Source organism: Taeniopygia guttata, chromosome 14 (genome assembly GCF_048771995.1).
Source record: "Taeniopygia guttata chromosome 14, bTaeGut7.mat, whole genome shotgun sequence".
In the NCBI taxonomy this organism is placed as follows: Eukaryota; Metazoa; Chordata; class Aves; order Passeriformes; family Estrildidae; genus Taeniopygia; species Taeniopygia guttata.
Genome location: NC_133039.1, coordinates 12,005,841 through 12,030,645, shown reverse-complemented (window position 1 = coordinate 12,030,645; position 24,805 = coordinate 12,005,841). Strand labels below are relative to the sequence as shown.

The window sequence follows — 24,805 nt, the reverse complement described above, 5'->3', positions numbered from 1 at the left end:
ACAAAGTGCACCTCCCTGTCATGTTCATTTAATAAAAGATTACTAAAACAAATGCTTATATTACATCTTCAGGGAGAAATTAAGATTTGATTAAATTTCATCTGTGAACTCAAAGATTAAGTTTTTCTTCCTTATGCTCATATTTGCTTTTTCTATAAAATCATTAGTTATTTAAATTTTGCTGATACACTACTATGAATCCTGTTAATTCCAATTAAATTGCTTAAATGTGGCAATTTGTTGGCCATATTTCATGTTTGAGATTTAAAATTAAGTTCACTGAAGTGACAATGATTCCACATTTACAAAGCGTAAGAAGCTAAAACTTTGTAGACAATATTAATTCAATTAATAATTTTTAAAATTGTATCCCCCTAAGTATAAAACTAGAACAAACAGGTTTAAAAAAGAAATCATACCACCATAATGTTCTTAAAAGAATTTCATTTAGCCAGTAGTTGATGATTTGTGTGATTTTGGATAACTATATTAAGGAAAGCCAAAGATTTCTACAGCATATTATTTATACCCTGATTTTTTAACTTAAAAAATTTAAATTTCTGAGTGACTGTAGGAGCTGAGTTTTGTGGTTGCAATCTCATTCATATTTGAATAGCAGAATGAATATCTATAGAATGGATGAGGCCATTCGATGAAAATGTAAGTTGTTTTCTATGGCTTGATGTTTGATTATGTATCGTCCTTAGAAAAGTCTTTATTCCTATAACCTCGTGTTATCATCTCCTATCATCAATGTCCATTTGGAGAAATCTGCCTTTTCTCAGTCACAGATCAGAAGAATTGCAGTCATCAAATTACTTTGATGAATTTAAGCTACTTTTGCTTAGAAGTGGGCTCAGATGCTTCCCTGCTGAGAGTCAAACACGTTCTCAACCCCATTATAATAGCGTTTTCACTGACTGGGTTTCAGCAGCTTGGCACTGAGGCACTAAGGAAGGCTGACCTACAAACTGTAAGTCATTAAAACCTCTACCCCTCCTGGCTACTATCTTCATTACTTTTGGGACTGGTTAATAGCATTTAATACTTCCTGATGGGACAGCCCTTTTCATAAAATCCTTTTTATGAAGTCCATTCTTCAGTTGTGTTCTAATGCTGCCACTTCTGCTGGTTATTTTGGGGCGAGGATATTAAAAAATTGGTAGCAAAATAAATTCCATGGTTATTACATATTCCTACCCATCTGATTTCTCAGCTGGGCTGAAGGAGTGTTATGGGATTTTTTCTGAACTCAAATCCAAGGCAACAAAACCTGTTGATTATTTTACCTCTAATCTTAAACTCTGTTATTACTGCCTGAGAATAGAAAGTGTGTTTTGAAAGACTCAAATTTTCAGAGGGACCCAAATAAATTTTTGGGATGGATAGCATTCTGTTATGAATAAACTCAACTGTTAGACCTCAGTTGATTGTAAGGCCTTGCAATGCCACTCTTAGTCCCCTGTTTAGTTTCCATCGTATCTGATCCTCTTCCTGACAGAGCTACACCTCACTGCTCTGCCTTCCACTAATTGCTTCTTGAGTTTTTTAATGCTTTGCCTTACTTTAGACATTTCATGCATTATTAAGAGAGCAATGCAAAGCAAACATAGCTAAACAATACATTACTTCAGGCTTCTCATTCAAACTCATCCTTTGTGTTATAGATACTTTGAAAAAGATAAAAAAATAACAGTCTTGTCTTAGTATCTCCCATGAGTGCTGAGCCTCCCTTACAGGTTTTGGATTTGGTAAACTCTTATGGACTAAGTGACTCTTCCTGCTGTCTCTGTTTTCTTTCTTTTTCTCCTATTTTTTTAAGAGAATGCCCTCTTTCTCATAAAAATATAATTTTAAAAAGCGTTATTTTTGACTCCTTCATTGATGGGGCCCTTTGCTTTTCCAGTGGCATTTATTTGTGGAAAGCATTCACTGTCAAAGATTTGAGGTCAATGACCCTCCTTGTAATTCTTTCCAACGTGTGACTGCCGTGGAGAATAAAGAGAATTTAGGATAAATGCTCAGTTGTTGCAAAATATGTATCTTAATATGTCTGTGTGAAAGCTGGGTTGAATGGTACAATTCAAAGGAAAAAATGTTCACAAACCATGCTGGGGGTTCATTCTTTCACAGAGGCAATTCCTTGGTGCTTCCCAACAATTCCAGTTGGTTTTAATTCTTGCTTAGGACCCTAAAAGAGCAACTGCTGTAAATATTGCCAAACATAAAATTCATTGCAAAGAATTAATTACTGGAACAGAGCTCTGGGCAGGACTTCCAGACTATATCTTGCAGTGGTGTTACATATCTCACATTGCTGGAGCTTAGGCTGTTTTTGAGTTAGCTGGATTGTCTCTATCACTTCTGTTCTTCTTCTGAAAGTGTGTTTTCTATCAGTATTTAGAAAACTACAGATGCAAGTGAAGAAATGTTAAGGTGGTTTGACTGATTTTTTTTTTTTTTTTTTTTTTTTTTTGTAATTGCCATTTAGGTCAGTGAAATGCCTCTTCATTTTGACAGTTTAAGAGTGCCCCAAAAGGCTATACTTTAACATGTCCATCATTTCAGATATCAATTTTTCCTGGCTGTACTCTCAAATCCATTTACACTCATTTGCTTAAGTAAACTCTTCTGAGCACTGGTGTGTTGGGTTTGTTTCTTTTTATTTAGTTAGTTGCATTTTCTTTTTTAAGACACAAACTCATAATCAATTTGTTGGAGAAACTTACTTCTAGGAAAGCCTATGAGTTGGAAAGGAGTGATTTTTCTAAGGCAGGCAGACTGCAGCTGAGCATCACTCTTACACAAAGATATCTGCCCTGGATTAGATCAGTTCTCCATCCAGTCCAACACCTGTAACTGGAAAGGAGCAAAATCTGGATGAAAAAAGAAAAGAAAACTTGTTAGACTGGAGGGAGCATGTAGGTCTGTAGTTCTTTGAACATTATGTAAAACTGTATTTTGCACTTTACTCTGCATATTGTATTAATTTTTATACAAGGCTGTCACTATTTTCACTGGTCAATATTCAACCTTGTTGACTATGCAAAAGTACTTACAACATCCAGATTTCACACAAATGATGTATATGTTGTTTTTCCTTAAAATAAATGTTTTCCAGTACAATTCCTTTAAGTCTTCTTAATGTAGTTGCTTGCAAAGTTATCAACAGAATATCGAGTTCTGCAAGTTCACCTTTATGATTTTGACATATTCCTTTTATACTCCTTATAAAATATGTTATTTCACTTTCTAAGACAGATCTAATTTATTTGCATTGCCATAAGATTGGTTTATGTTGTATCACAGGCATGTAAATCTTTGCAGAATTACTGTGTAACCTTTTTGTCAGAAAGAAGGACCTAGCAAAGCCCCAAAGCCACCACAGCTAAGCAGTAATAGCGAAATCATCATAATTATTGTATTTGCCTTCACATGTTCAGCCAGCAAGGCCTAAAAGTTGTGAATTTTTTAATTTTCTTCTTTTCAAATTCAAGGCTTCTTTTAAAATTTGATGCTAAATGAGGGGTTGAAATCAATATTTCAGATTTGAAAATCGTTATACAACAGTGTTTCCATTTGCTTGCTTTTTATTAGGGCTTTGCTAAGCAATTTTCTGTTGAATTTCTTTATTTACATACTGAAAAAAAAATAAATTAAACACAGTGAATTACATTTGATGTAACCTGATGACAACCTGATGATGTAACTGAGCTGGATTTGATTTTATCTGTCTTACTGATGAATTCATTCAAGAAGTACCTGTTCTAACATTGGTACACAATATTAGTACAGAGGAAAAATGAAGTAATGAAGAACTGCTTAAAAAAACTGTCAGGGAAAGCAAAGTGGGAAGTTTTTTTTTTGTTTGTTTTGGGGTTTTATTATTTTTTTCAATTAAAAAGTGATCAAGATAGAAGTTTTACGTAAGAAAAGCCTCGAATATTGTATTATTGTTCAATTTCTGATTAAAATATTTTAAGTCTCACATGGAATGGCAATTAATGTTCACAGATCCAATGACAATATAAAAATGTCTGAGTTAATTTCTTTGTTATATGATTAAGTTATTTCTATTTGGTCTGAATGTTATGTGGACTCAGAGGTTTTATTAAGATATACAACTTTTGCCTTTGAAGGACTGAAAAGTACTGTTATGTACATGGTGCAACCCCAAAAAATGAGAAGAGAGAGAAAAAACTCTGATTTATTACACAGTTAAGAGCTGGTTAATAATCCAACTCTTGAACAATAGCAAAGCTCTGTTCATTTGGCAATATCACTGGATAATTTAGATGACTTGAGGTCACCTAAGTCTCTAATGTCTCACCCCCACACAAAACAGGGCTGACTTTAGAAGACAGATCCAATAATGTGATGCAAATATCTCTGACATTATAAATTTGAGCCTAAACTTGGACCTCGGGAGTCTCCTGGTAGTAGTGCTGGCTGAACCAGCCACCACTCTTTTCATTAGCGTCTTCTGAGAAACTCAGAGCCATAAATGACACTGCCATCCAAATTCCAAATTTGCCGCCGGCTGTTTGCGCGCAGAGATTGGTGCGCAAAGACGAGCTAAAACACTTTGGCGACTCCCTCGTCCAGCTACAGGCAGGATTTTACACCATCACAACCCCACTGCTTGCTCCAGAATGTGGGTGCTGTTCACTAACCCCTGTTTTTTCCCTTCTGCAGTGCCAGGATTTCCCTACCCTGCTGCGACCGCAGCCGCCGCGTACAGAGGTGCCCACCTACGAGGCCGAGGTCGCACGGTGTACAACACGTTCCGAGCAGCGGCTCCCCCTCCTCCCATCCCAGCCTACGGCGGGTAAGGAGCTCTGCTTCCCTCACCTCTGGCTCACCGTGGATCCCGGGAGCCTGGGCACCGTTCCCAGCCCTGCCGCATGCGGCTCCTGCCTGCCCGGCACCGGCGCCTCGCACGGCACCTTGAAAAATGACTGTAATTTGTACTGCCATGCTTGGTGGCCTTAAGCATTTCAGATGTCACATATTGTTATGTAAATGCTCCCGCAAACGGAACGCTCCGGAACAGGGAGATTGTTTCAGCTAAAGGTATATTTTTGATGATTGCAAACATCTGGTTATTAAGGAGGTTGGATCAAGTTAACTTCTTTTTCTTCAAATCGCCTGCTGAAAGTTGTCTCTGCACCTGAAGGCTTAGTGCTGTGTTTTTTTTTTTTAATACAGATATATATATTTTTCTCGCAGTTTGCTTAGTTTTTCTAGTTGCCATCTTTGCCATGATAGAAATCTGGGGTTCTCCTCTCAGGACCATGGGTTTTATGTACGTTTGCTTAATAATGCCTTAAGGTTTTGCTGTCAGTGACCTGCATTTACTAAAACCAAGTAGTGCACTAAGGAACTAAGAGGAATTCATAGTATTAATTTCTAGTAACTCTATATCTTCTTTATTTTGGAAGATTGTTTGGGTTTTATGTATATTTTTGGGAGAAAGAAAAAATAAACAGCTTTTCCTGTGGCTCTGCAAACACTGACACAGAAAGGCTTTGTATGCTTCATGTAACACAAAAACCCAAATAATATTAGCAAAAGATTTTCAGTTGTCAAGAAATTGGGAAATCTGTTAAAGCAGAAAACTTAGCAGATCCTAGGCCAGAGCAGTATTTTGTTATAAAAACTTGCTTTGCCATTACCTCTTTGTAGAGCCACTGGATCTTTCTGGGAAGGGGTCAGAAAGGTTTGGCATGGGCAGTGAGAGAAGGTGAGCTCTAGCTCTCTCTCTCTCTTTTTCTGTCCCTGCCCTCTCTGAAATCCTGTTCAGCAGCCCCTTGGCCCCCACTGGGGATGTCCCCTGGTGCAGGAGCTGCCAGCTCAAACCCTGTCCCCCTGCTCCATTCCAGTAGGTGATGGGTGCCCTGCAACAGTTCCCACAGTTTCTCAGTAAACCTTGCTTCCACTAAGCCAAAAGGAGCATCTTGTTCCAGACAAATTTGCTAATCTCATCAGTCAGCCTTTAGCCTGAGTTTTCAGGGATTTATTTATACATCTATACATATAGGCAGTTTGACCATTCTGTCACATTGGGCAATTATTATCTCAAAGAAATAAGATATTCTAAAAACTAATGTAAAAATCATGTCACAGAATCAGGTTATTTTGTAAAAGTGCATTCTGTTGATTTATTTGAGTGTTTTGTGTAGTTTAATAAGAAAAACAGTATTACCACTACTGGAGGAAGGCACTTTTCTGAAGTTTGCCTGAATTACCTTTGGGCAAGGATGGTGTCCCACCACAGTTATCCTTCTGCTGCCACACTCTCAGTCAGTCAGTCCAGGCATTTGCACATGGCAAAGAAGGAAACAAGTTCAGAATGCCCTGTATTCACATTTCAGTCTGAATTCCTCAGCTACCAAATAGATACTGCATCTAAAGAAAGTGGACTCTCCATCTCCACCTTGTTTAAAAACAAATTCTGAAATTTGAACATAGAGTGCCATATGTAGTGAGATAACAAGGTGGGCACTCAGTTTCCTCAGGTCATTAACATCATACTTTAGTTAAATACAAAGTCACAAAGATGTATACAAAAATAATTACCAACTCTGTGTGTGATAGTTTTTGAATTGGACAATATTTTTTGGTTAGTATTTGCAAAATAAGTAAATACTTTTTGCTGAGTAAATAACTTAAATTTGCCTTAATTTAAGAGGCCACATGTGGGTGCTCTATGTGTATGTGTGTGTGGTGGTGTACACATTATTATAATGAGTTCAGTGACTCAGCAGCAAGAATTCCATTTCCCAGTGTAGCATATGTATCTCCTCATGTAATTGTACTGCTGATTGCCAGCACCTTTAGCAGTAACCTAGATGTGTAAGCACAGAGAACTCCTGCTGTAAGTCAGTGCAGAGGTTCGGCAGGCAGGTCCAGCAGAGCTCCAACTGAACTGGTTTCCAGGTGCTCAGCTCAGCACTCCCACTGCTCTGCAGGGTGGCTGGACAGGCTGGCTGGAGCTCAATCCCTTCATGCTGGTGCCAAGTCTGGCTTCAGAGGCAGCCCTGGATTGTCCCAGGTGCCATCATCTTGCTCTGATGCCTTCCAGGTGTCTGCCAGGAACCCTTCCTAAGCTGGGGCTCACCTTGCCACCAAACAGAATTTGACACTGCAAAAGGTTTCACTTACTAAGCCCTGTCTTAAATCATGTAGCTCTTAGTTCAGATATTGAAGTTTCTCCATCCATCCATGCTTTCCAATAAGTCCCTGCTCTCTGAATTGCCCATTTTGTAATTCATGAGTCAGTACAGAAATTATACATATCTCTGTTGCACTGATCCACGGCTGGGGTAATAAAGCTTTATTTTCCCATAATTTCTTTGGGCTGGCATATTAGATCTCATGTTGGTATCTTCAATGGTATGAGAGTGTAACGTGGAATTGCTGAGTGATTCTTTGTTCTCTGCTCACCTATTCTATCCTGAGACCCATCAAAGAAGCAATAAGGAATTTCCATTGGAAAAAAATCTGTGATCAATGAAAATAAGAGAATGTGATTTTTGGTCACAATGTAAATAGAAGTCAAGGATCATTAATAAGATAGTAAAGAGATCATAGAGAATTAATCAGCTTAGAGAAGGAAGCAAACAATTTGGAATATCATTTGTTGATAAAATTGAGTAAGTTTTGAATGCTGTTCTGCAATCTACTTAGTTTTATACTTAAGTATTTTCAGTCATTTAAAAAAATTACACATTTTCTATAATGACAGATATAATTTTAATAATAAATTTACATTAAAATCCATAAATGTTTAATTTGAAAAATATTTCAAGAAAGAACCTGCGTGTAGTTGCAAAATATAAAACAGAAGATTGCAATTACCTCCTTTTTCTTTTATTTCATTAACCTTAAATTTTGATCTACCTCCAGGTCTTGTGGTCATAAGGCAGGATGAGTTGTGGTGGTTGCTGTTGAAAGGTGTTGTCTGCTGTGCCTCCCCCTTACTGGGGAGCAGCAGACAGGCTTTGCTAGGTCCCAGGGAAATTGCTGGGTATAACCCTATTTAAATATTTAAGGCCATTATTTTCTTATAAATCAAAGAATAGCACATGTGCTTTAAAATGTGTCATTTAAAAATGGAATTACTGTTTATGAGATACATGGCACTACCCCAGTAATTAATGGATCCTTCACTTCTGAGTGAGACATTTCACAATTCCTTGAGATAGCATCTTATTTATTAGCTCACAGAAAGTATTTCACTTTTAGCATCTGTGGCATCACCTCTAATGCCTTGAAACATGAGAATGTGCAGCTGACTTATAACTACATATAATTAATGTATGTATCTTAAACCCCCCTGACACTGAAATGGGGAGTAAAGCTTGGTTTGTGTGAGAATACTGAAACTAAAATTTAGAGTTTGGAAATCTGCACTGCATGGGGAGCTTAACCTCACAAGGGTGCAACAGGAGAGGGAAACAAGAGATCTTTAATCTGCTGTCAAGAAAACCCAGTCATGGTCTGTCTGGTAGTAGAGCAGTAGTAGATAGCAGGAGTAGTGAAACTAATGAGGAGCCTTTCTGTTTCAACATCCTTTGCTTTAAATTCTTCACAAGTTTAGTGTGTGATGACTTTGTCTTCACATTTCCTCTCTGCTCCTTTCAGCTCTGATGAAGCTAACAGAGAATTAGCTTTCAGTCTCTGTCTCCTCCTCTGCTGTCTTTCCTGGGAATGCAGGGGAGAGAAATATGCTTTTTTCTCTTTGAAAAGAACAGTTAAAAAAACCCCCAAACCCAACCCTAAATAGAATTGCGACTTTGTGGGGAGTGTGAAGGAGAAATAACAGAGACTATTCAAAAGCTGTTCCTCTTGTTAAAATAAACATTCTCAAGTGCTACTTTCTCACTGATTCAAAATGAAAATACGGCTTTATTTTCCAACCCTTATGCTGAATTCTAAATTTAAGAAGATTAGCATGAGCTACTACATCTACTCTGGTTGTTATGGGTTTTTCCCACTACATTTCCTTGGGCTCATGTAAACTTCCCCTTTCTTTGGACTCTGTGTATATGTGCAATTGTTGGAACAAAAAATGGGTTTTGCCAGGATATATTAATTTATGTGTGCCAGCTTTGTTCTCTGCAGCAATGCCCTCAGTCAATATCACAAAGCAGAAAATGTAACTTGCCCATGGCAGAAACTGTTGAAACTGTAAAGGCAATAAGCTGGAATTAGAGAATAATCTAAAAATTTGAAACTACCTCTTAAAAGAGTTTCAGTTTGATGTTTGCAGCACTTAAAACTCTGTTATTAGAGTGTGGAAAAGTGTTGCTTCAATTCTGTCTTTGGTTTAAATGAGGCTGTAGCTGCACCTCTTGCATCATTTGTCTCATGAAGGCCCCAGATAAAGGGTTCATGTTAAAGATGATTTCCAGACCAGGAGCTGGACAGTGTAGGACAGCGAGGGTGACCCTCCCAGAAACCAGAAAACAGAGAATTGTTATTCTTATAGTTGTGCTGGAGAGGTAATGGTGAGCTGGTGCCCAGGAAGGAAATCAGGTGTGCTGCCCATTTTTTCCCTGGCATTCAGCAGTCTGGGTGAGCTGCCCTGGGCAGGACGTGTGCTGAGGGATCCTCAGCTGCTGGGGAGTTTCTCAGCCAAGGCTTGTGCAGTCAAGGGCTGTCTTTTTATGTCATTGATAAATTATTCAACTCAATGCTTTTGAAAGGTGAGGACAGAAAAATGATAATGAAGACAGATGTAGTTCTCCCAGGATATTATAAAGGTGGAAGATAAACTAGTAAAGAGTTTGTGTTAATGTACTTACAATGTACATAATGTATTGATTGTGTTAATGTAGTTACAAAAAGTGATTATAAGACATGGAGACTTAAAGGAGCTAAACCCATGAAAGTCAGATGTATAATATCTGATGAGGAAAGAGTTCCCTATTTAGATAAAATTAATTTCAGGAAATGATTGCCACATATGCTGTTATTTAGATACACATTTTCTTATTAAATCAAGATTTCTCGCTTCTCTTAGTTTTCCTTAGCACAGTAAAATAATCAAATATAAATGAATAAATCCCCCAAATTTCTTCTTTTTAATGCCTTCAGGAAGCACATTCACATATCCATTCCTTGGGTGAAGTAACTCAGATTTCAGTAATGTGGTTCTTTAAAAACCCTTTGCTGTTTTATAAGGAGCACAAGACTTACCTGCCTACCAGGATTTTTTTTTTTTTTTTAATATAAAGTGTAAAAGGAGCTGTGGTAAGATGGGTCTCTGTGTGATGCCTTCAGTCTCTTCCCATGCTCAAGACATCCCCTTTGTTTTCTGCCTAGAGTCTCAGAGAGAGAAAAAGGAGTGATAAACCGAGCAAATTAAACCAAGTTAACAAAAAAAACCCAAAAAACCCCCCCAAAAAACCCCAAAAAACCCCAAAAAACCAAAATAAACCCCAAACCCCTTGGAAATTTATATACTAAAGGAAGGAAAAGCAAAACTTAGTGCTTGGTCATTTTCACTTTGCACTTCTGATGAAGGGTGCTGTTAGAAAATGCATTTGACTCTACTAGCAAGATTTAATCAGGCATCAACAAATAACAATGACTCTGAACAGAGGAAATATTCTCTGAAAAATCTATTTAAGTGGGAAGAATTACTTTTCCTCTAACTTCAGGAGAAGCAGAAGGGTTTTTATTTAATATCATAATGCAAGATCACAGAGAGGAAATAAGATAAAATCAACTGATTTTTTTTTGTAGTGCAAGTCCTGCTTGGGACTGTTATACTCATTTTCCTGATTCTGTCACTTCATCTTAATATTGGCCGTGTCTAATGATAGAGTTATGCATATATGTCTCATTTTAGTGATGGGTACATTTTTCAGCATAGTATTTATGAAGTGGTTTCATTTAGAACTCAAAATAAGTTTCTGTCTGTACGTGACTGGAAGTAAGACTGGAGTGGATGAATGAACCTGTCCAAGATTACAACCAGCTGCACTTAGGAATGAAAAATTTATCAGCTTTATTCATCTTTGCTGTATATCCACAGATCACCAAGAGGAGGGAGAGAAAAGTTTCCCTTTCTGACACATGCTTTCTCAGAAGCTTTATTTTCTGAAGAGCAATGTTTAATAGTAATCAAGAGTAGGATATTTGAATGTACAGAGGTGGGTTGGCCTCAGCTGGCTGCCAGACCCTCACCCAGCCGTGCTCCCCTTCCTCTTTCAAGAGTACAGGGGGAGAAAGGAGGATGGAAAAGCTCTTGGGTTGAGATAAATACAGGGACATTTCATGCCAATTGCCATCATGGGCAAAACAGACTTGACAAATGAATTTAATTTGCTATTGAAGTGAAGTTAGATGGTTATAAACAGCGGTAGGACCTAAACCACCTTCCCCCAGCTCGTCCCCTATCTCCAGCAGGAGTGGCACAGGGATGTCAGGACTGAGGGCTGGGGCTGTGGGGTCTCAGTAAACTCAGTATTCTTTGTGTGTCATCTCATCCCAGTCCTGCCATGCTGTCCGTGCTTGTGTGCTCCTACCTCACAGTCGTGTGGAATGCTTTATTTCTTACGTGCAAACAGGTCAGAAAAACATTCAAAGTTTTAAAATAGTCAGAGTATCCAAACCAAAATGAAGGTATGCTACAGTGTAAGTAGCAATCTCTCTGAAAGCTGCCAGTGTAGACCTGGTTTTGCATATTTTGCTCTGCAGACATAACAAATAGAAAAATATATGTGTAAAGATCTGATCCTACTGAAACAAATGGCAGACACTCTGATTTAAGTAGAGCTAAGTTTTCACCTGCTATTATTCCATAGCAAGCTTTTATCATCAGTGTGAGTTTAATCCATGTTGTTGTGTGCATGTGTGCATATTTATGATTTTCTCAAGTGATTCTTACTTACACACAAATCAGCTCAGCCCTGTGGTGTTTGGTCACTGACCTCAATAGATCAGTTATATCTCTGGCATCAAAATTCTTGTTGGAATTGCAAAATGGCTTAGGCTAGCAAATTGGTAATAACTATTATTATTTTCATAAATTGAAAATATTGTTGCAAAAAAAACCTGTTGTTTAATTAGCTCACGTGTTTAGCCCTTGAAACAGCTTGGGTTGAGTCTGATATTGGAAATACACATTTCAGGTTGCACAACTGCCAAATGGATGTAAAATTGCAGGAATGACCTAATGGGTGTAATTGTTAAGCCACTGTTGTGCAGTTGGAGTTTTATTTAGTGTAATCATTTAATCTGTCTCTGTCATACTGTGTCATTTATCCTGGAGGGTTTAGAATCTTCCACTGTTTACACTGATGATTGATCTTAGCTAAAATGAGACCATCTCTGAGTGAGCTGGTAGCAGCAATGTTACCACAGTTTTTTGAGAGAAGCAGTAGTAATATATCCAACCAACCAAAACAGGGGAGCTCAGAACCACTGGCATGCTTGCCAAAGCTGTAAAATGCTCAAGTAGGCAAAGTGATTTTTTTTTTTTCATAAGAATAGCACCCTGAAATTCTCAATGACCAGTTGTCAGTATTGGTGATGTGCATCGAGCCAACAATGCAGTACCTGTGGGTTCTCTCACCTCTGTGTAGAGTGAATATTGAGATTTGAGCCAGCAGGTAGAACACCACCAGTGTAATTATTTCACCAACTCCTCTCACCATTTAACCTTAGGCTGTGTTTTGTTTGCCATCTAAGTAATGAGAAGTAACCCTTTCTTTCAGAGGGCAGCATACTTGCAGGATGAGAAAGCAGTGGTTTAAGAGTTTAGCTTTTTGCAAGGTTATTGAAACTGGATGTAGGATTGGCCCACTGAAAATTTTTATAGGCAAGAAAAAACACTGTCAATATGTGACCTCTTAAAACTAAAAACAGGGGAAGAAAAAAGCCCCCAAACTTTATCCAAAGTCTTTTCCAATCCTGCCACGCTTTGCCTTTGACTAAGCATTTGGCATACTTGATGAGATGATATATTTGGTCCAGGTTCACTTCTGATAATTACTACCAACCTCCTTAACCAATGTGAAGGGTGCCTTCCTTCCCCCTCCCTTCTGTTCTTGTGAGAGACTAACCTCAGCTGTGCAGGGGTTGGTGGCATTTGCATGTGGAAATGCACTAATATGGATGTTTTTCTTTGTGTGTGCATCCTTGCAGTGTTGTATACCAGGATGGATTTTATGGTGCAGACATTTATGTAAGTATTCATTGATGTGCATGCTGTCCTTGTACATTACCAGAGTCATTCTTTTTACAAGTTTGCTGCCTAGCTTGACTCTGTTTTGTCTATTTACCATCCCTTGCCTGTCAGAAAGAATTGAGAAGAATATCTCTCACATTGGAAGACCTTTCTGTTCATTACATCTATCATTGTTCAGTGGAGCTGAATTAACTCTTCAATCAAATGCTGAATGAATGCAAAAAGATGTGAAAAATGTGTGTGCGTGTGGAGGGGCGTCTCCCTTCGTAATTGAATTAAAAAAAAAATATAGCAAAGCACAAACATTCTTTTGCAAATCTCCAAAAGCTCTTAAAAAAAAAAAAAAATCAAGGCAAGCTGAGTATTATTAATACTTGAAGTATGAAAGTACTTTATGGAGAGATATAGGTTTCCCAAATCCAGCCACCACTGGGAATGTGTAGCTGCCATGGTGATAGTAGAGCTTAATGGCATAGTAAGTTTAAGATAAGGCAAAGTTTGTCTGTAATCTGAGTAGACTGCCAAAAATTGCAATTCTAGAATCCACTAATTTCAGTTTAAAGATGGGGAGAGACTGCTCACAATACAAGTGGATAATTTGCTAGGAAAGATTCATAGTCCTGGATCCATTATTATCTATGCACCTAATTGTTCACCAATTTCATCTTAAATAATATGTTTACTCTTTTTTTTTGCTATTTTTTCAAGTTTTCATACGTTGTTTTTTCTTGCCAACTTTTTTTATCTTGAATGTGTGCAAAGAGTCTCCATATGTCTGAGTATGCAAGAGGTTTCAGGGGTTGAGGCTAAAATTCACCCAAAAATTCTAATACCTTATGTGTAGATATAAAATATTTCACTGATAGTAAGCAATATTAAGTTTATTATTCTTTTGATAAGGCAATCTGCTTCTAAATTACAGGTATCATCTTTGTTTCACCAGAAAACTTTCTGTAACCTACTTGTTCTGTTTCACTTGAGATAAAATGAGACGGATGAGTTGAAATTTGTATCAATATTAAAAATTAAATAGGCAGTGCTAGGAAACATCCCTTGTGTTCATTATCAGCAATCTTCTAGGACTATTCCTGAGGGAGCAGATTTTTGTCAGTAAGTTTTATATAAAGAAGGAAACCAATTTGAATTTATGGATGAAGTAGGTTTTGTTTTTCTGATGGAGGTAGAAAGGCTGATCCTTATCTGAAAATTCATTTGTGCAGCTTAAAAACATATTTAAAATGAATCAGCAAGGGTTAAAGTCCTCTCCCTATGTACTTATGTAGTCAGTGATGTTATCAGTAAGATACAGTTTACAACACAAGAATCACCCCTGGCTAAAGGTTTGCTTAAGCCAAAGAAGTGGCTCTGATCTCACCCAAACCCCAAACATGCTGCTGCCCAATTTGTGAGCTGTACAGGACACGTGTTACATGTGGAATTCCTTCAAGTGTGGTTTCCAGTTATCATGTTCCTTCAAACCATCCATTTTACATCCATTTTACCAACCCAGAAATCTGCAGGGCAACAAGACATCTTTTTCAGGAGGGCTCAGGGTGAGAGAATAGGTGGGAACTAAATGTTGCTGGGGCAGTTTGTAGGTTTGGAGCCCACTGCTGCTGAAAGCCAGGAATATCTCAGTGGTGATGGACAATACTATTTTTAAGTGGCCTCACACCCTCTCACAGACCTCAATATTTTGTTTCCAAATATTGGAATATTGGTGATTTCAATGAGAAAGATAAATAAATTACTATTTTCTAGTATAGCCTCAGTTTTGTTGTCTGCAACAGTTGTGTGCATTAGGAAATGGAATAACTACACTGCTTTTCACTCAGTTGCAGCCTCTTACTTCTGATTGCATATTTTAGTTGTCTTAATGCAACAGAATGTTTATCTTTATAGCAGATGACAGAATTAAAACACTCTTCTGGAAATTTAGTTTCTTCATAATATACAAATCTTTTTTATTTTATAAGTAATTTTTCTTCACATTTGTGCCTTCTTGCATATAAAGCATTTGTAGGGGAGGGAGAGAGAAAGAACTGACATAAATCAAATGAAACCTTAAAATTCCCAGTGTATTAGTTCTTAGTGTAGCAGTTTGCAGCAGACCAAGTTATATATTAAATCCCAATTGTTTATGACATAATTCCACTCAGCTTTTCATTTTAAGTGCAAAGCTGAAGCTTTGTGAAATGACAAATGCTCTGTGAAAAAAAGGAGAAAAAAACATTTAAACAATGCAGGGTTTAATGGTAGATTGGAGGGAAAGGAACCTTAGAAATACCACAGAAAGGAAAACAAGAGGCACACAATAGTGAAAAGCCAGATCAAAAATGTGCATTAATGGGTACATCAGAGTGGGTTTCATCCTGCTCTGCTTACACTGAGAAACAATTGATGGACTCTGCTATTTTTTGCATGACTTGGGATCAACAGAGCCCCGGTGAGAGAAACCACAGATTTAGGGGAAAGGAGGGAGTGGAGACACAAAAAGATACTGGCTGGGAAAAAACTGCAGGGTGAACCAAGAACAGCAAATATCCAGAGCTGCTCAATACTAACTAGTGGAATAGAAGAGATTAGGAATATAAAAATAGGTGGGAAATACAGTCTAAAGTGAAAAATCAACAGCCATGATTCTAGACGTAATATAATATATTCTATATTTAATATAATTCTATATGGAATGTAATAATCCTTCTGAAATAGCTGAGCTATTGAATTCCCTTTTAAATGTGCCTTTGAGTAGGAAAAATAAAGGAGATTATTAGGAAGTAAGGAAGACCTTTTAAAATTAAGTATTGATTCACTAAGAGAAAAAGTCATTAAAAGAGAATTAAAGTTGCCTGCCAGCAAATATAGAAGTTCTTAGATGAAGATTGACACCTGTGAAAATAAGAAAATACATTTCACAAAATGAAGCAAAAAATAGTAAGTCTCAGAAATAGGCAGTTAGAATAATAGCTCTGCTTTATCTTAAATCTGTTCCTTTTTTTTTATTTTATTTTATTACCATTGTCATAAAGAATGTTTTCAGAATATGTCAGTCATCAGTCCACACCTAAAATGTGGGAAGGCTCAGAAAAGGAGAACCTTCCACACACTGTCACCACCAGCTCCAGAAGCCCCCTGGTAATGGTTTAACCATGGCCATTAGTCAGTCTTACTGCTCACAGCAAGGTTTTCTAAACTTCCCAGGATTCTGCACCTGTGATGCTACAGCTGGAGAGAATCCTTGGTGAAATATACACATATAGGTTTTAATTTTTAATTTTTTTTTTTTTTTTAGCTGCAAAGGGCAAGAATAAGGCAGATTTTTTGTGGTTAGGGGTATGGAATGAGACTATTTCTCAATAGCTATTGCCATCACCTTTAGCTCAAAGCCAGGATGGAGTTGGGAATGGAGGATTTATTTGTTCCCCACAGGAGAGGCAGAGGTAATTATCCAAACAGCATTCCCCTGACCCCAGGTGAAAGTCCCTGGAAGCCATCTGGTCCCCTGAAAGGCACTGTTCTGAGGTGAAAAACAAGGATTTGCAGGCAGCACTGAAGGTTTTCTTGCAAGAACCGAGGATTTTTTGTGTTTGCCAGTGGAAGGGTGTGCCATTCCCTGTGACTCACAGCAACAGAGCAAGAAGAGGAGAAATGACTTTGCCAAGGGCAGAAGGGTCCCCAGGGAGCAGTGGGTTGCTCTTTCCACTGCTCTGTGTGCTGGAACGCTCCATGATGCCTTTTTAAAGGTTTGGGTAGGTAGGGATGAAATGGCTTTTGATCTCAGCTTTATTTGTGATGTTAAAAGTACATTGGAAAAGGTACCAGACCACTTCTGGTGATTGTATTTGGCTGGGATTAGTGCAGGTGGTGCCTGCATATTTTACCAAGAGTTTTTCTGCAGCAGCAGCTACCTCTGGGAACATGATATAGAATTACTCCAAACCTTGCACACATGTCAGGTTCACAATTTGAGCCAGCAAAAAAATTGAGTTGGATTGTTTATTTATTTTTAATTCTCCCTATCAAAATTTTACTTTTTTTTTAAACTGCAGAACAAATGCTGTTTAAATCTCAAGAGCATATCAGTGGAGGAAAATGAACTGACACTTTCTATATTCTGCAGCTCTGATTTTAATTCATGTAATTTTTAATACCATTCTTCTATTTGTAGTTAATAAGGCAGGTCTAATTCTCAATACTATAGAAGGTTTAGAAACTTGATTAATTTATGTTCACAAAATACTCTGAGAGATCCTTGAGTGAAGGGAAGTATAGGAAGTATAAATTGAGGAATATTAACTCTCAACATTCATATGAAATATTAACTATGTAGCTAATAGGAAAAAATACTCATCATTTAGAGTCACTTTGTGATTCATTATATCTGAGATCATGAGAGAAAAGTGATTTGGCTATTTATTGAGGAGGTGCACACATGTATACATGGTTTTGTAGTCTCTAGATTTTTTCTGGGTAAGTTTTTTGTGGAAATTAGCCTTACTGTAGATATACACACTTTGTTTAAAAATTCAGTTGTATTCAATTTTCTGTTTATCTCCATTTTATCATATCTTATTCAAAATGTATGTGACTTCTTTCTAAAATGGATTAAGATTTCCCTATAAAAATCACCAGCTGATCTCACTGCTCTTTTTCTGTTTGCCAGAGCCAGAGATGTATAAAACATTGAGAGGGAAATTCCAATGAATTGCTCTGGGAAATTTGCCTAAATTCCTTCCTTACATTCTTCTTTCCATCCTTCCTTCCTCATTCAAATCATCCCATTTCTGTTTCTTTATAGAGCAGTGTTGCAGGAGCCTGTGTGTGGCAATAAGTTACCACAGGTCCAACAACAGTGATGGCAAAACCTCACCCTGCTGGATGCAGACTCATGTCAAATCATACTGACACTCAAATAAATATGTGAGAAAATGGATTCTCTGTGTGCAAATGGCAAAATTAGTCCACCAGCTGCATTTTATTTTCCAGTTTCATTCACAAAGTCACAGATAGTGATACTGTTGTTAATTTTTAAAACTACTTCAGCTGCTGTAACACTGTTTTATCATTGTTCTGCAAGTAGCAAATATGGGAGCACAGATAAGGCAGTAAACATTTTTTCACTATGGTATCTGAATTTATTATTTTCAAAATAATAATCCAAAGTCAGGTACTTTCTGCCTGAATATAAATATAAGAGAAAAAAAATATTTCCTAAAACATTTCTAATACTTAGAAACTAAAAATTGTTAATTTTTAAAAATGTAATTATTGCACAATTTTGTTTTGAGCGTTTTACTTTGCAATAGAGTCTAAGGCATGAGGATAATTATATAATGTTACTCAAGAGATGTAGTGAAGATTACTATGTATTCTCCACCTAAAATATCAGCCAAGTTCCAAATTAGAGAAAAATTGTGAAATAGATCTTGTTACAGAAGTTGAGTTCAGGGGTTTGAACTGGAATTCCACCCCAATTTCCAGAGCAAAGTGTACCTCCAAGTATTTTCTTCCTGCAGCAATCAAAAATCACCTGAAGTAATTGAAGTAAAACAATAAGAAAACTTAGTACAACACCAAAACAAGCCCCATAAAAATAATTTGCTTTGGCGTATTTTAATGTGTAATTTATGCCAGTTTATTTTAAAATTATGAATTCATGACATGGGATGGTAGGGAATTAGGTTTTCCCTGATACCCAAATACATCCTGCTTTTTTAGTTCTCCAGAGAATGCAGGCAAATTCAATGCTTTCAATCTCTTTTTATTTGTATTGCTTTATACTCATTCTTGCCAGGCTCTCATAAATGTCAGACTGATTGCTGAATCCAAAACATCTTAATGAAGTTCAGAGTCGAGCTTCATTGTTCAGCAGAAATTCTTTGAAAGCAAATCAAAATGTGAGCATAAAAGGAATGTAGCTCTTGTGTTTAGGGAGCAAGAAAGGGTCTCTGATCACAAACTGACCAATTTTTGGTGATAGCTAAATGAAGAAAAGGAAACCAGTCCTCACAGAGCCCACCAGAGTTCAGAGCAGCTGCTGTGGGAACAGCCTGTGTCATTTTTCTGCCATTCAGAACTGCTCATGGTGGGCTGTTCTCAGTTCCATGCTGTGGTAGGAGCTGTTGCATGTAGAGCTGGATGCACTTGGAGTGGCTCTCACTCTTGAATTGGGTTTTAGGAGTGGACAGCAGGCCAGGCAAAGGAGTTGGACACCCTGGTGAACAGAACTATGTCAGACTTCAGATCTGCCACACACTGCCAGACTGGATCGTGAAAGCAAATTCAGTATCTTCCTCATATCAGCACTCTGAGAAAAAAAAGAGGAAAAAAAAGGGGGTGGGAAAGTTGTCATATTTCACAGAATCACAGAATCACCAGGCTGGACAAGACCTTCAAGACTGAGTCCAACCCATGCCCGAACACCCCAGCTAAAAGCTAAACCCTGGCACCAAGCGCCACTTCCAGGCTTTTGCTAAACACATCCAGGGATGGTGACCCCACCACCTCCCCGGGCAGACCATTCCAAATATTTAGCCCTCAAAACCCAGGAGGGGAGAAGAGATACATTGGTCTCATCTCTCACCTCTCTCACTTTGACAGAGGCCAGCCCAAGTGGGCAGTTGGAATTTCTCTCCTTTCAGCCCTGGCTCAGTTTGTACCTGGTGGCATTATTTGACATCCAAAGGCCTGTACCTACATATCTGCAGCAGCGTGTGCCTGTTGTACTTTTTTGACAGTGACAGCCTTCTGCTGGGTTATAAAAATGAAATTTTCTGAAATGAGAAGGTGTTTTGCCTCAGTGTGTGCACAGAGGAGCACAGGGGAGCACGTGGGGGTTTGGGAGATGCTCATTCCTGCCTGATCCCAGGGCTTGTGTGACACAATTGCTGCTGGCAGGGAGCTGGCCAGGAGCAGGGAGGGACATGTCCTGTTGTCTGTGTGAGCACTTGAAAAAAAAATCAGAAGGAATATTCTTCAAATAAGCTGACAGTTCAAAGCCTGGAGTTTCTAATGAGCTGTCAGTGTATGTAAAACTCGTGTTTATTCTTAGGGTGATGTGGCATTGTCAGCTGAACGATTGATTTCCAAACCCAACCTGCTTCAAATCTTCAAACCCACAAAGGTTTACATGTGTTAGGGATGAAAGCCATTCTGGCAAGCAAAGTGGTAGAAGGGGAAATAGCTTGTAAAAGTAGTTCAGATTGTTTTCTGAAAAGAGCAAATTTTTATCTGCAAAATCAAACTAGAAAACCCACAAAAGTTACTGCAGTGAAAATGTTCTACTATTACAGTAAAGGCTGGCACATTGTGGCCTATTCTTCCTGCTTCAGCACAATGTCTGGGGTGAATGCAGCCTTCCAAAAAAAAAAAAAAAATTAGGAAAGAGCCAATCCATTACAGTGAACACTTCAGCAAAAGAGTGACTTTTATTCAAAGCTGAGTGAGCTGATACTGTCTTATTCAGCTCTTTGTTAGGGAGGGGGTGGGTGGGGAAGGCACCACAGCAGCCCCTGTCCCAGAGGGTGCTGGGGGGGAGAATTCTAATTGGGACGTAAATCGTGTTTGTGTTATCAGCGGGCCTGGGCTGGGGCTGTTAATTGGCATGCTGAGATCATTTGGAAATGGTTGATGTAACACTGTGGTCCATTGAACAGGAAGCTCTGCTGTTTTCACAGTTTGATAATCAATGCATCACTGCACTCAATTCCTTTCCAATGTGTGTTTGTTTGTCCTGTTTGCTTAATTGAACAGCTGGAATTACTGTTACATACAACTGAATGTTAATTCATGGAAGAGAATTTTGCTTCTTCATTATAATTTTATGTATAAATTGGAAGCCTATGTAACATTAAGTGTTAATTGAGTGCACAAATCCATAGGTTTAATCAACCAGGCATGATAAATCATATTTTGTACCAAAAAAGAATTGATTATTAGCTGAATTTGTCTTTTAAGTTTAGCACTGCTTTGTGAATATACATTCACTTTGTTTATACAAACAATTGCTGCTTGAAAACTTGGAGAAGAATCCAGTAATAATCCAAAAGTGAAAAAGCTTACACTGATCAATAGAGTTCATTGCTTTCTCCTGATCTCTGGGACAAACCTTAAAAAGTTTGTGGTGCTCCATTTTGCTTAACGATTCACCAAAATACTTCCCTTAACATTTCACTGCAGTATTTCCTGTGCATTTAACTGAACTGCAGCATGTTGTACTCCTTCAATTGTTGTCAAACGTTGCAAAAATGTGCTTGAAGGTGCCATGGCAATGCAGTTAGAGCGTGAGTTTGTGTTTCAGGGTGGTTATGCTGCCTACCGGTATGCCCAGCCTGCCACTGCCACTGCAGCTGCCTACAGTGACAGGTAAGAACTCCTTTCCTGCTCAGAAATATTTGACCAGTGGAAGTTGAAGTTGATTCTATAAATTTGCCTTGTTGAAGTCTCATAACTGTCTTGTTGCTCTGCAGATAATTGTGATATCTAAAGCAGGCTGTTTTATTATAATCCATGAATAGCCATAAATTGAGAGACTTTAGGCCTTAATTGAGAATCGGGCATGAGATGTGCACATTCCCAAGCTGTAGATCATCCAGTTAACGTCTGTGACCCTTGTAAAATGCAGATAAATAAATGTACAGATTCATGATGGTCTGCTACTAAGGATCATTATTTGTCTTAGGAGTATTATTTCAGTTGATTTAGAACCTTGAACCTATCGAGTGCCCTCAATTCTCATTGACATTGTTTTTGTCAGTGGAAATTGAGAATGAACTGTGTCTAAGCTTGAACTATCCAATGCAAACCAGTATTTTTTTCCATTTGCTTTCTGCCCAGGCATTTGATTTTTTTGAATACTTGAAAACAAACAAACAAAAAAATTTCTTTTGCTCTGTATTTTTTTCCTTAAATTGTAAACCACATTTGGTGGAAACAATATCAGGAATGGAAAATCATTAAAATATGCACATTTAAAGGCCTAAATTTTATCAACTAAGAGTGATGTCACATATATTAGTGCGTCTTCTTGAAAGATGGATGTTGGAATCCCTTAGAAGTCAATCTCTAAATTGCTGCTGACTCCAGTAGGAGCAGGATTTTATCAAATTGAATAAAATAAAGTCTTTGCAGCATGTGGACATGATTTTGTAATGAGAAAGAGGATTATCCTACATTTTCCTCATAAATTGCACCCTTAAAATCTATTCTATCTTTAATATTTTTCAAGTTCTTTAGGAGTGTTCCCTTATAAAGGGAGGGTGTATTTGGTGGCACAGACACACCAACAATTTGCGTCATGAAGGCAGTGAGAAGTAAGGTCACGCTCCTCAATACCTGATACAAGAAAATTTTCCCTTGGAATTATGGAAATAATTTCTTAAGCCTTAAATATTGAAAAATTTCTTTTAATGCTAAATTAGACAGTGTTACAAATGCTTCTGTTTCTTAAAGAAATCAAGAAATTAAGAAATTCTAGTGCACGATTTCTTAGATTGAAGAGCTGTTCATGGATTCTGTATTTTTAGAACCAAGTCCCATGGTATGAATGTTACAATGCTATGCATGCATATTTGCCTTTCAAGTGCTTATTCTGGGTAATGAAGATATATTTTTTAAAGTTATGTGAATAGAGTAATTTGCATGTATGGCTGAGGCATGCTGTGTCAGACAGGTAAGCAAGCTCCTTTTTATTGATTTTGGGTCAGTAATATCAACTAGATCTGTGCTGTGTGCACTCTGTTGGCAATGTACTATTTCTACATAGGGGAACCTGCACAGGTGAAGTGCTCCTCAATAATTTCATTTCATTTCCACAAAGGTTTGTTAGCATGTCGCAGCTCTAGGGTTTTTATGTGAGCTTTTCTGTAATGCAAAACAACGCCTACTTCTAAAAGCCTACTAAACCAAAAGGACAAAATTATAAATAACCTCCTGTGGTGAGCCAGGTTTTGCCAGCTATCACTCAGGTGTCCCTGGATCATTTTATAGGCTGTTTATTTCTATTAATTACACCAATGCATTACACAGAGAAACTGAACAATAACAAGCTGATTTTTAAATGCTTTAATTATGAGTTGATGTTACCTTCTCATAAACCAGATTAAAGGCTGAAAGATAAAATATCAGTTGGTCACATGTTCTGCTATGGGCAGGGAGTCAACATCACAAAGAGTTATGCTGCCAAAAAGGTAAAGGATTTGTTTAGGAAGATAGTGCTCTTAAATGCTGTAAAGAAAGCTGGAGATGGCTTCAGTAGTAATGCAGTTGTTACAATCCTTAATTATTTTTTTGAAAAAATTGTCTAATTTTAAGATACACTTTGTGTATAATTAGAATTGCAATAACCTGTCTTTGCTTGCTTAATTTTAGATATCTTAAATGAATTTTATATCTTTTGGATTTTTTTTTTAATTTATCTTTCTTTTTAAATGTGGTTAACGCTCATCCTTGATCTGCTTCCCCCAAATGATTATGGTTTCTTGTCTTAATTACAAATCTCATAACTGAATTTCTTTACAAGAGAATCCCAAAACTAACATCGAGAACAAAACAAATAACAATCTGCTCAAACATTTCTTTGCATGTGGGAAACTATGTGCAAACATGGATACCTCTGATTATTCACAACTACAGTTTGTTTAATTTGATTAACTTTTTGTTTATTGTACAATTATTTTAATTTAGCTACTTTTGTGAAATTATTAATATTGAGGATGCTGAAATATACTTCAGTACCACTGCTTATATCTGCTCTTCTCAATGTAATTATCATCTGCTCTCCTCTCACAATACTGAAGATTCCATATCTCCTTGTACACTTATTTAGTGTTCTTATGAGCCCCTGTTTAACTTAATTACACATGAACTGGATTTACTGTTTGTATAAAAAATGATCCCCAAAGAAATTGAGTACCACTGAAGCAGTGACATATAATGGAAATACTACTTCATACTAATTTTAAAAATAAGAAAAGCTTTTGGTCAACACTCATATCCATTATGAATGGCAATGTTCCATATTTGAAAGGCTTAAGTCAGGAGATGGAAAAAGGAAATCTTTAGATTGGAGACATGTTTTGGTAAATTAAAAAGAAAGGTTAACAGAAAGATTTGGGACTGCAGAATCAATAGACCGAGTCGATTGATAATGATCACTGTGAGAGGGCTCTATTTGAAGGAATGCAATGGTATCCTTGTTTGTCACAGTTGGAAATGTTGCTGGAAATAGGCGAGGAACAGATATACAGGGGAGAATCAGGTGGCAAGGAAATACCATTAAACCAATCAATGCAAACCCCAAAGTATTTGTCAAGACAGATCATGTCCTCCTAAACCAAATTTCACAACAGGGGTAGGCCTGGCACATCTCCCCAGTCATTTTTTTAGAATCACAAAACAAAAACAACAAAGAAATAGGTACATTTTGTTTTATGTATGAAGAAATTCAATCACTGGATACAAATTCTGAATTCCATTTTTATATTGTGTGATCTATCATATAATAAATTGCACATACAGATTTGAAGGTCTTTGCAGAAGTGGATCAAAAAAAATTATGTTTAACTTGCCAAGATTTAAAATATTTCTGCTAAGTTTTCCAATTAG

At 37.4% G+C, this 24,805-nt stretch overlaps 1 protein-coding gene across 50 annotated transcripts in view; it reads left to right on the top strand.

Annotated features, from left to right (window-relative positions):
• The window catches only part of RBFOX1 (RNA binding fox-1 homolog 1), a 1,140,648-nt gene that overhangs the window by 1,087,886 nt on the left and 27,957 nt on the right, over positions 1-24,805 (top strand). For 44 of the 50 annotated variants that reach the window (XM_030284820.4, XM_030284819.4, XM_030284817.4 and 41 more), the window contains 3 exons: positions 4,696-4,828; positions 13,159-13,198; positions 21,501-21,565. In XM_030284820.4, the coding sequence (XP_030140680.1) occupies positions 4,696-4,828; positions 13,159-13,198; positions 21,501-21,565 (238 nt within the window). The remainder of the gene's footprint in view (positions 1-4,695; positions 4,829-13,158; positions 13,199-21,500; positions 21,566-24,805) is intronic. The other 6 variants (XM_072935867.1, XM_072935869.1, XM_072935865.1 and 3 more) reach the window with 2 other exon arrangements.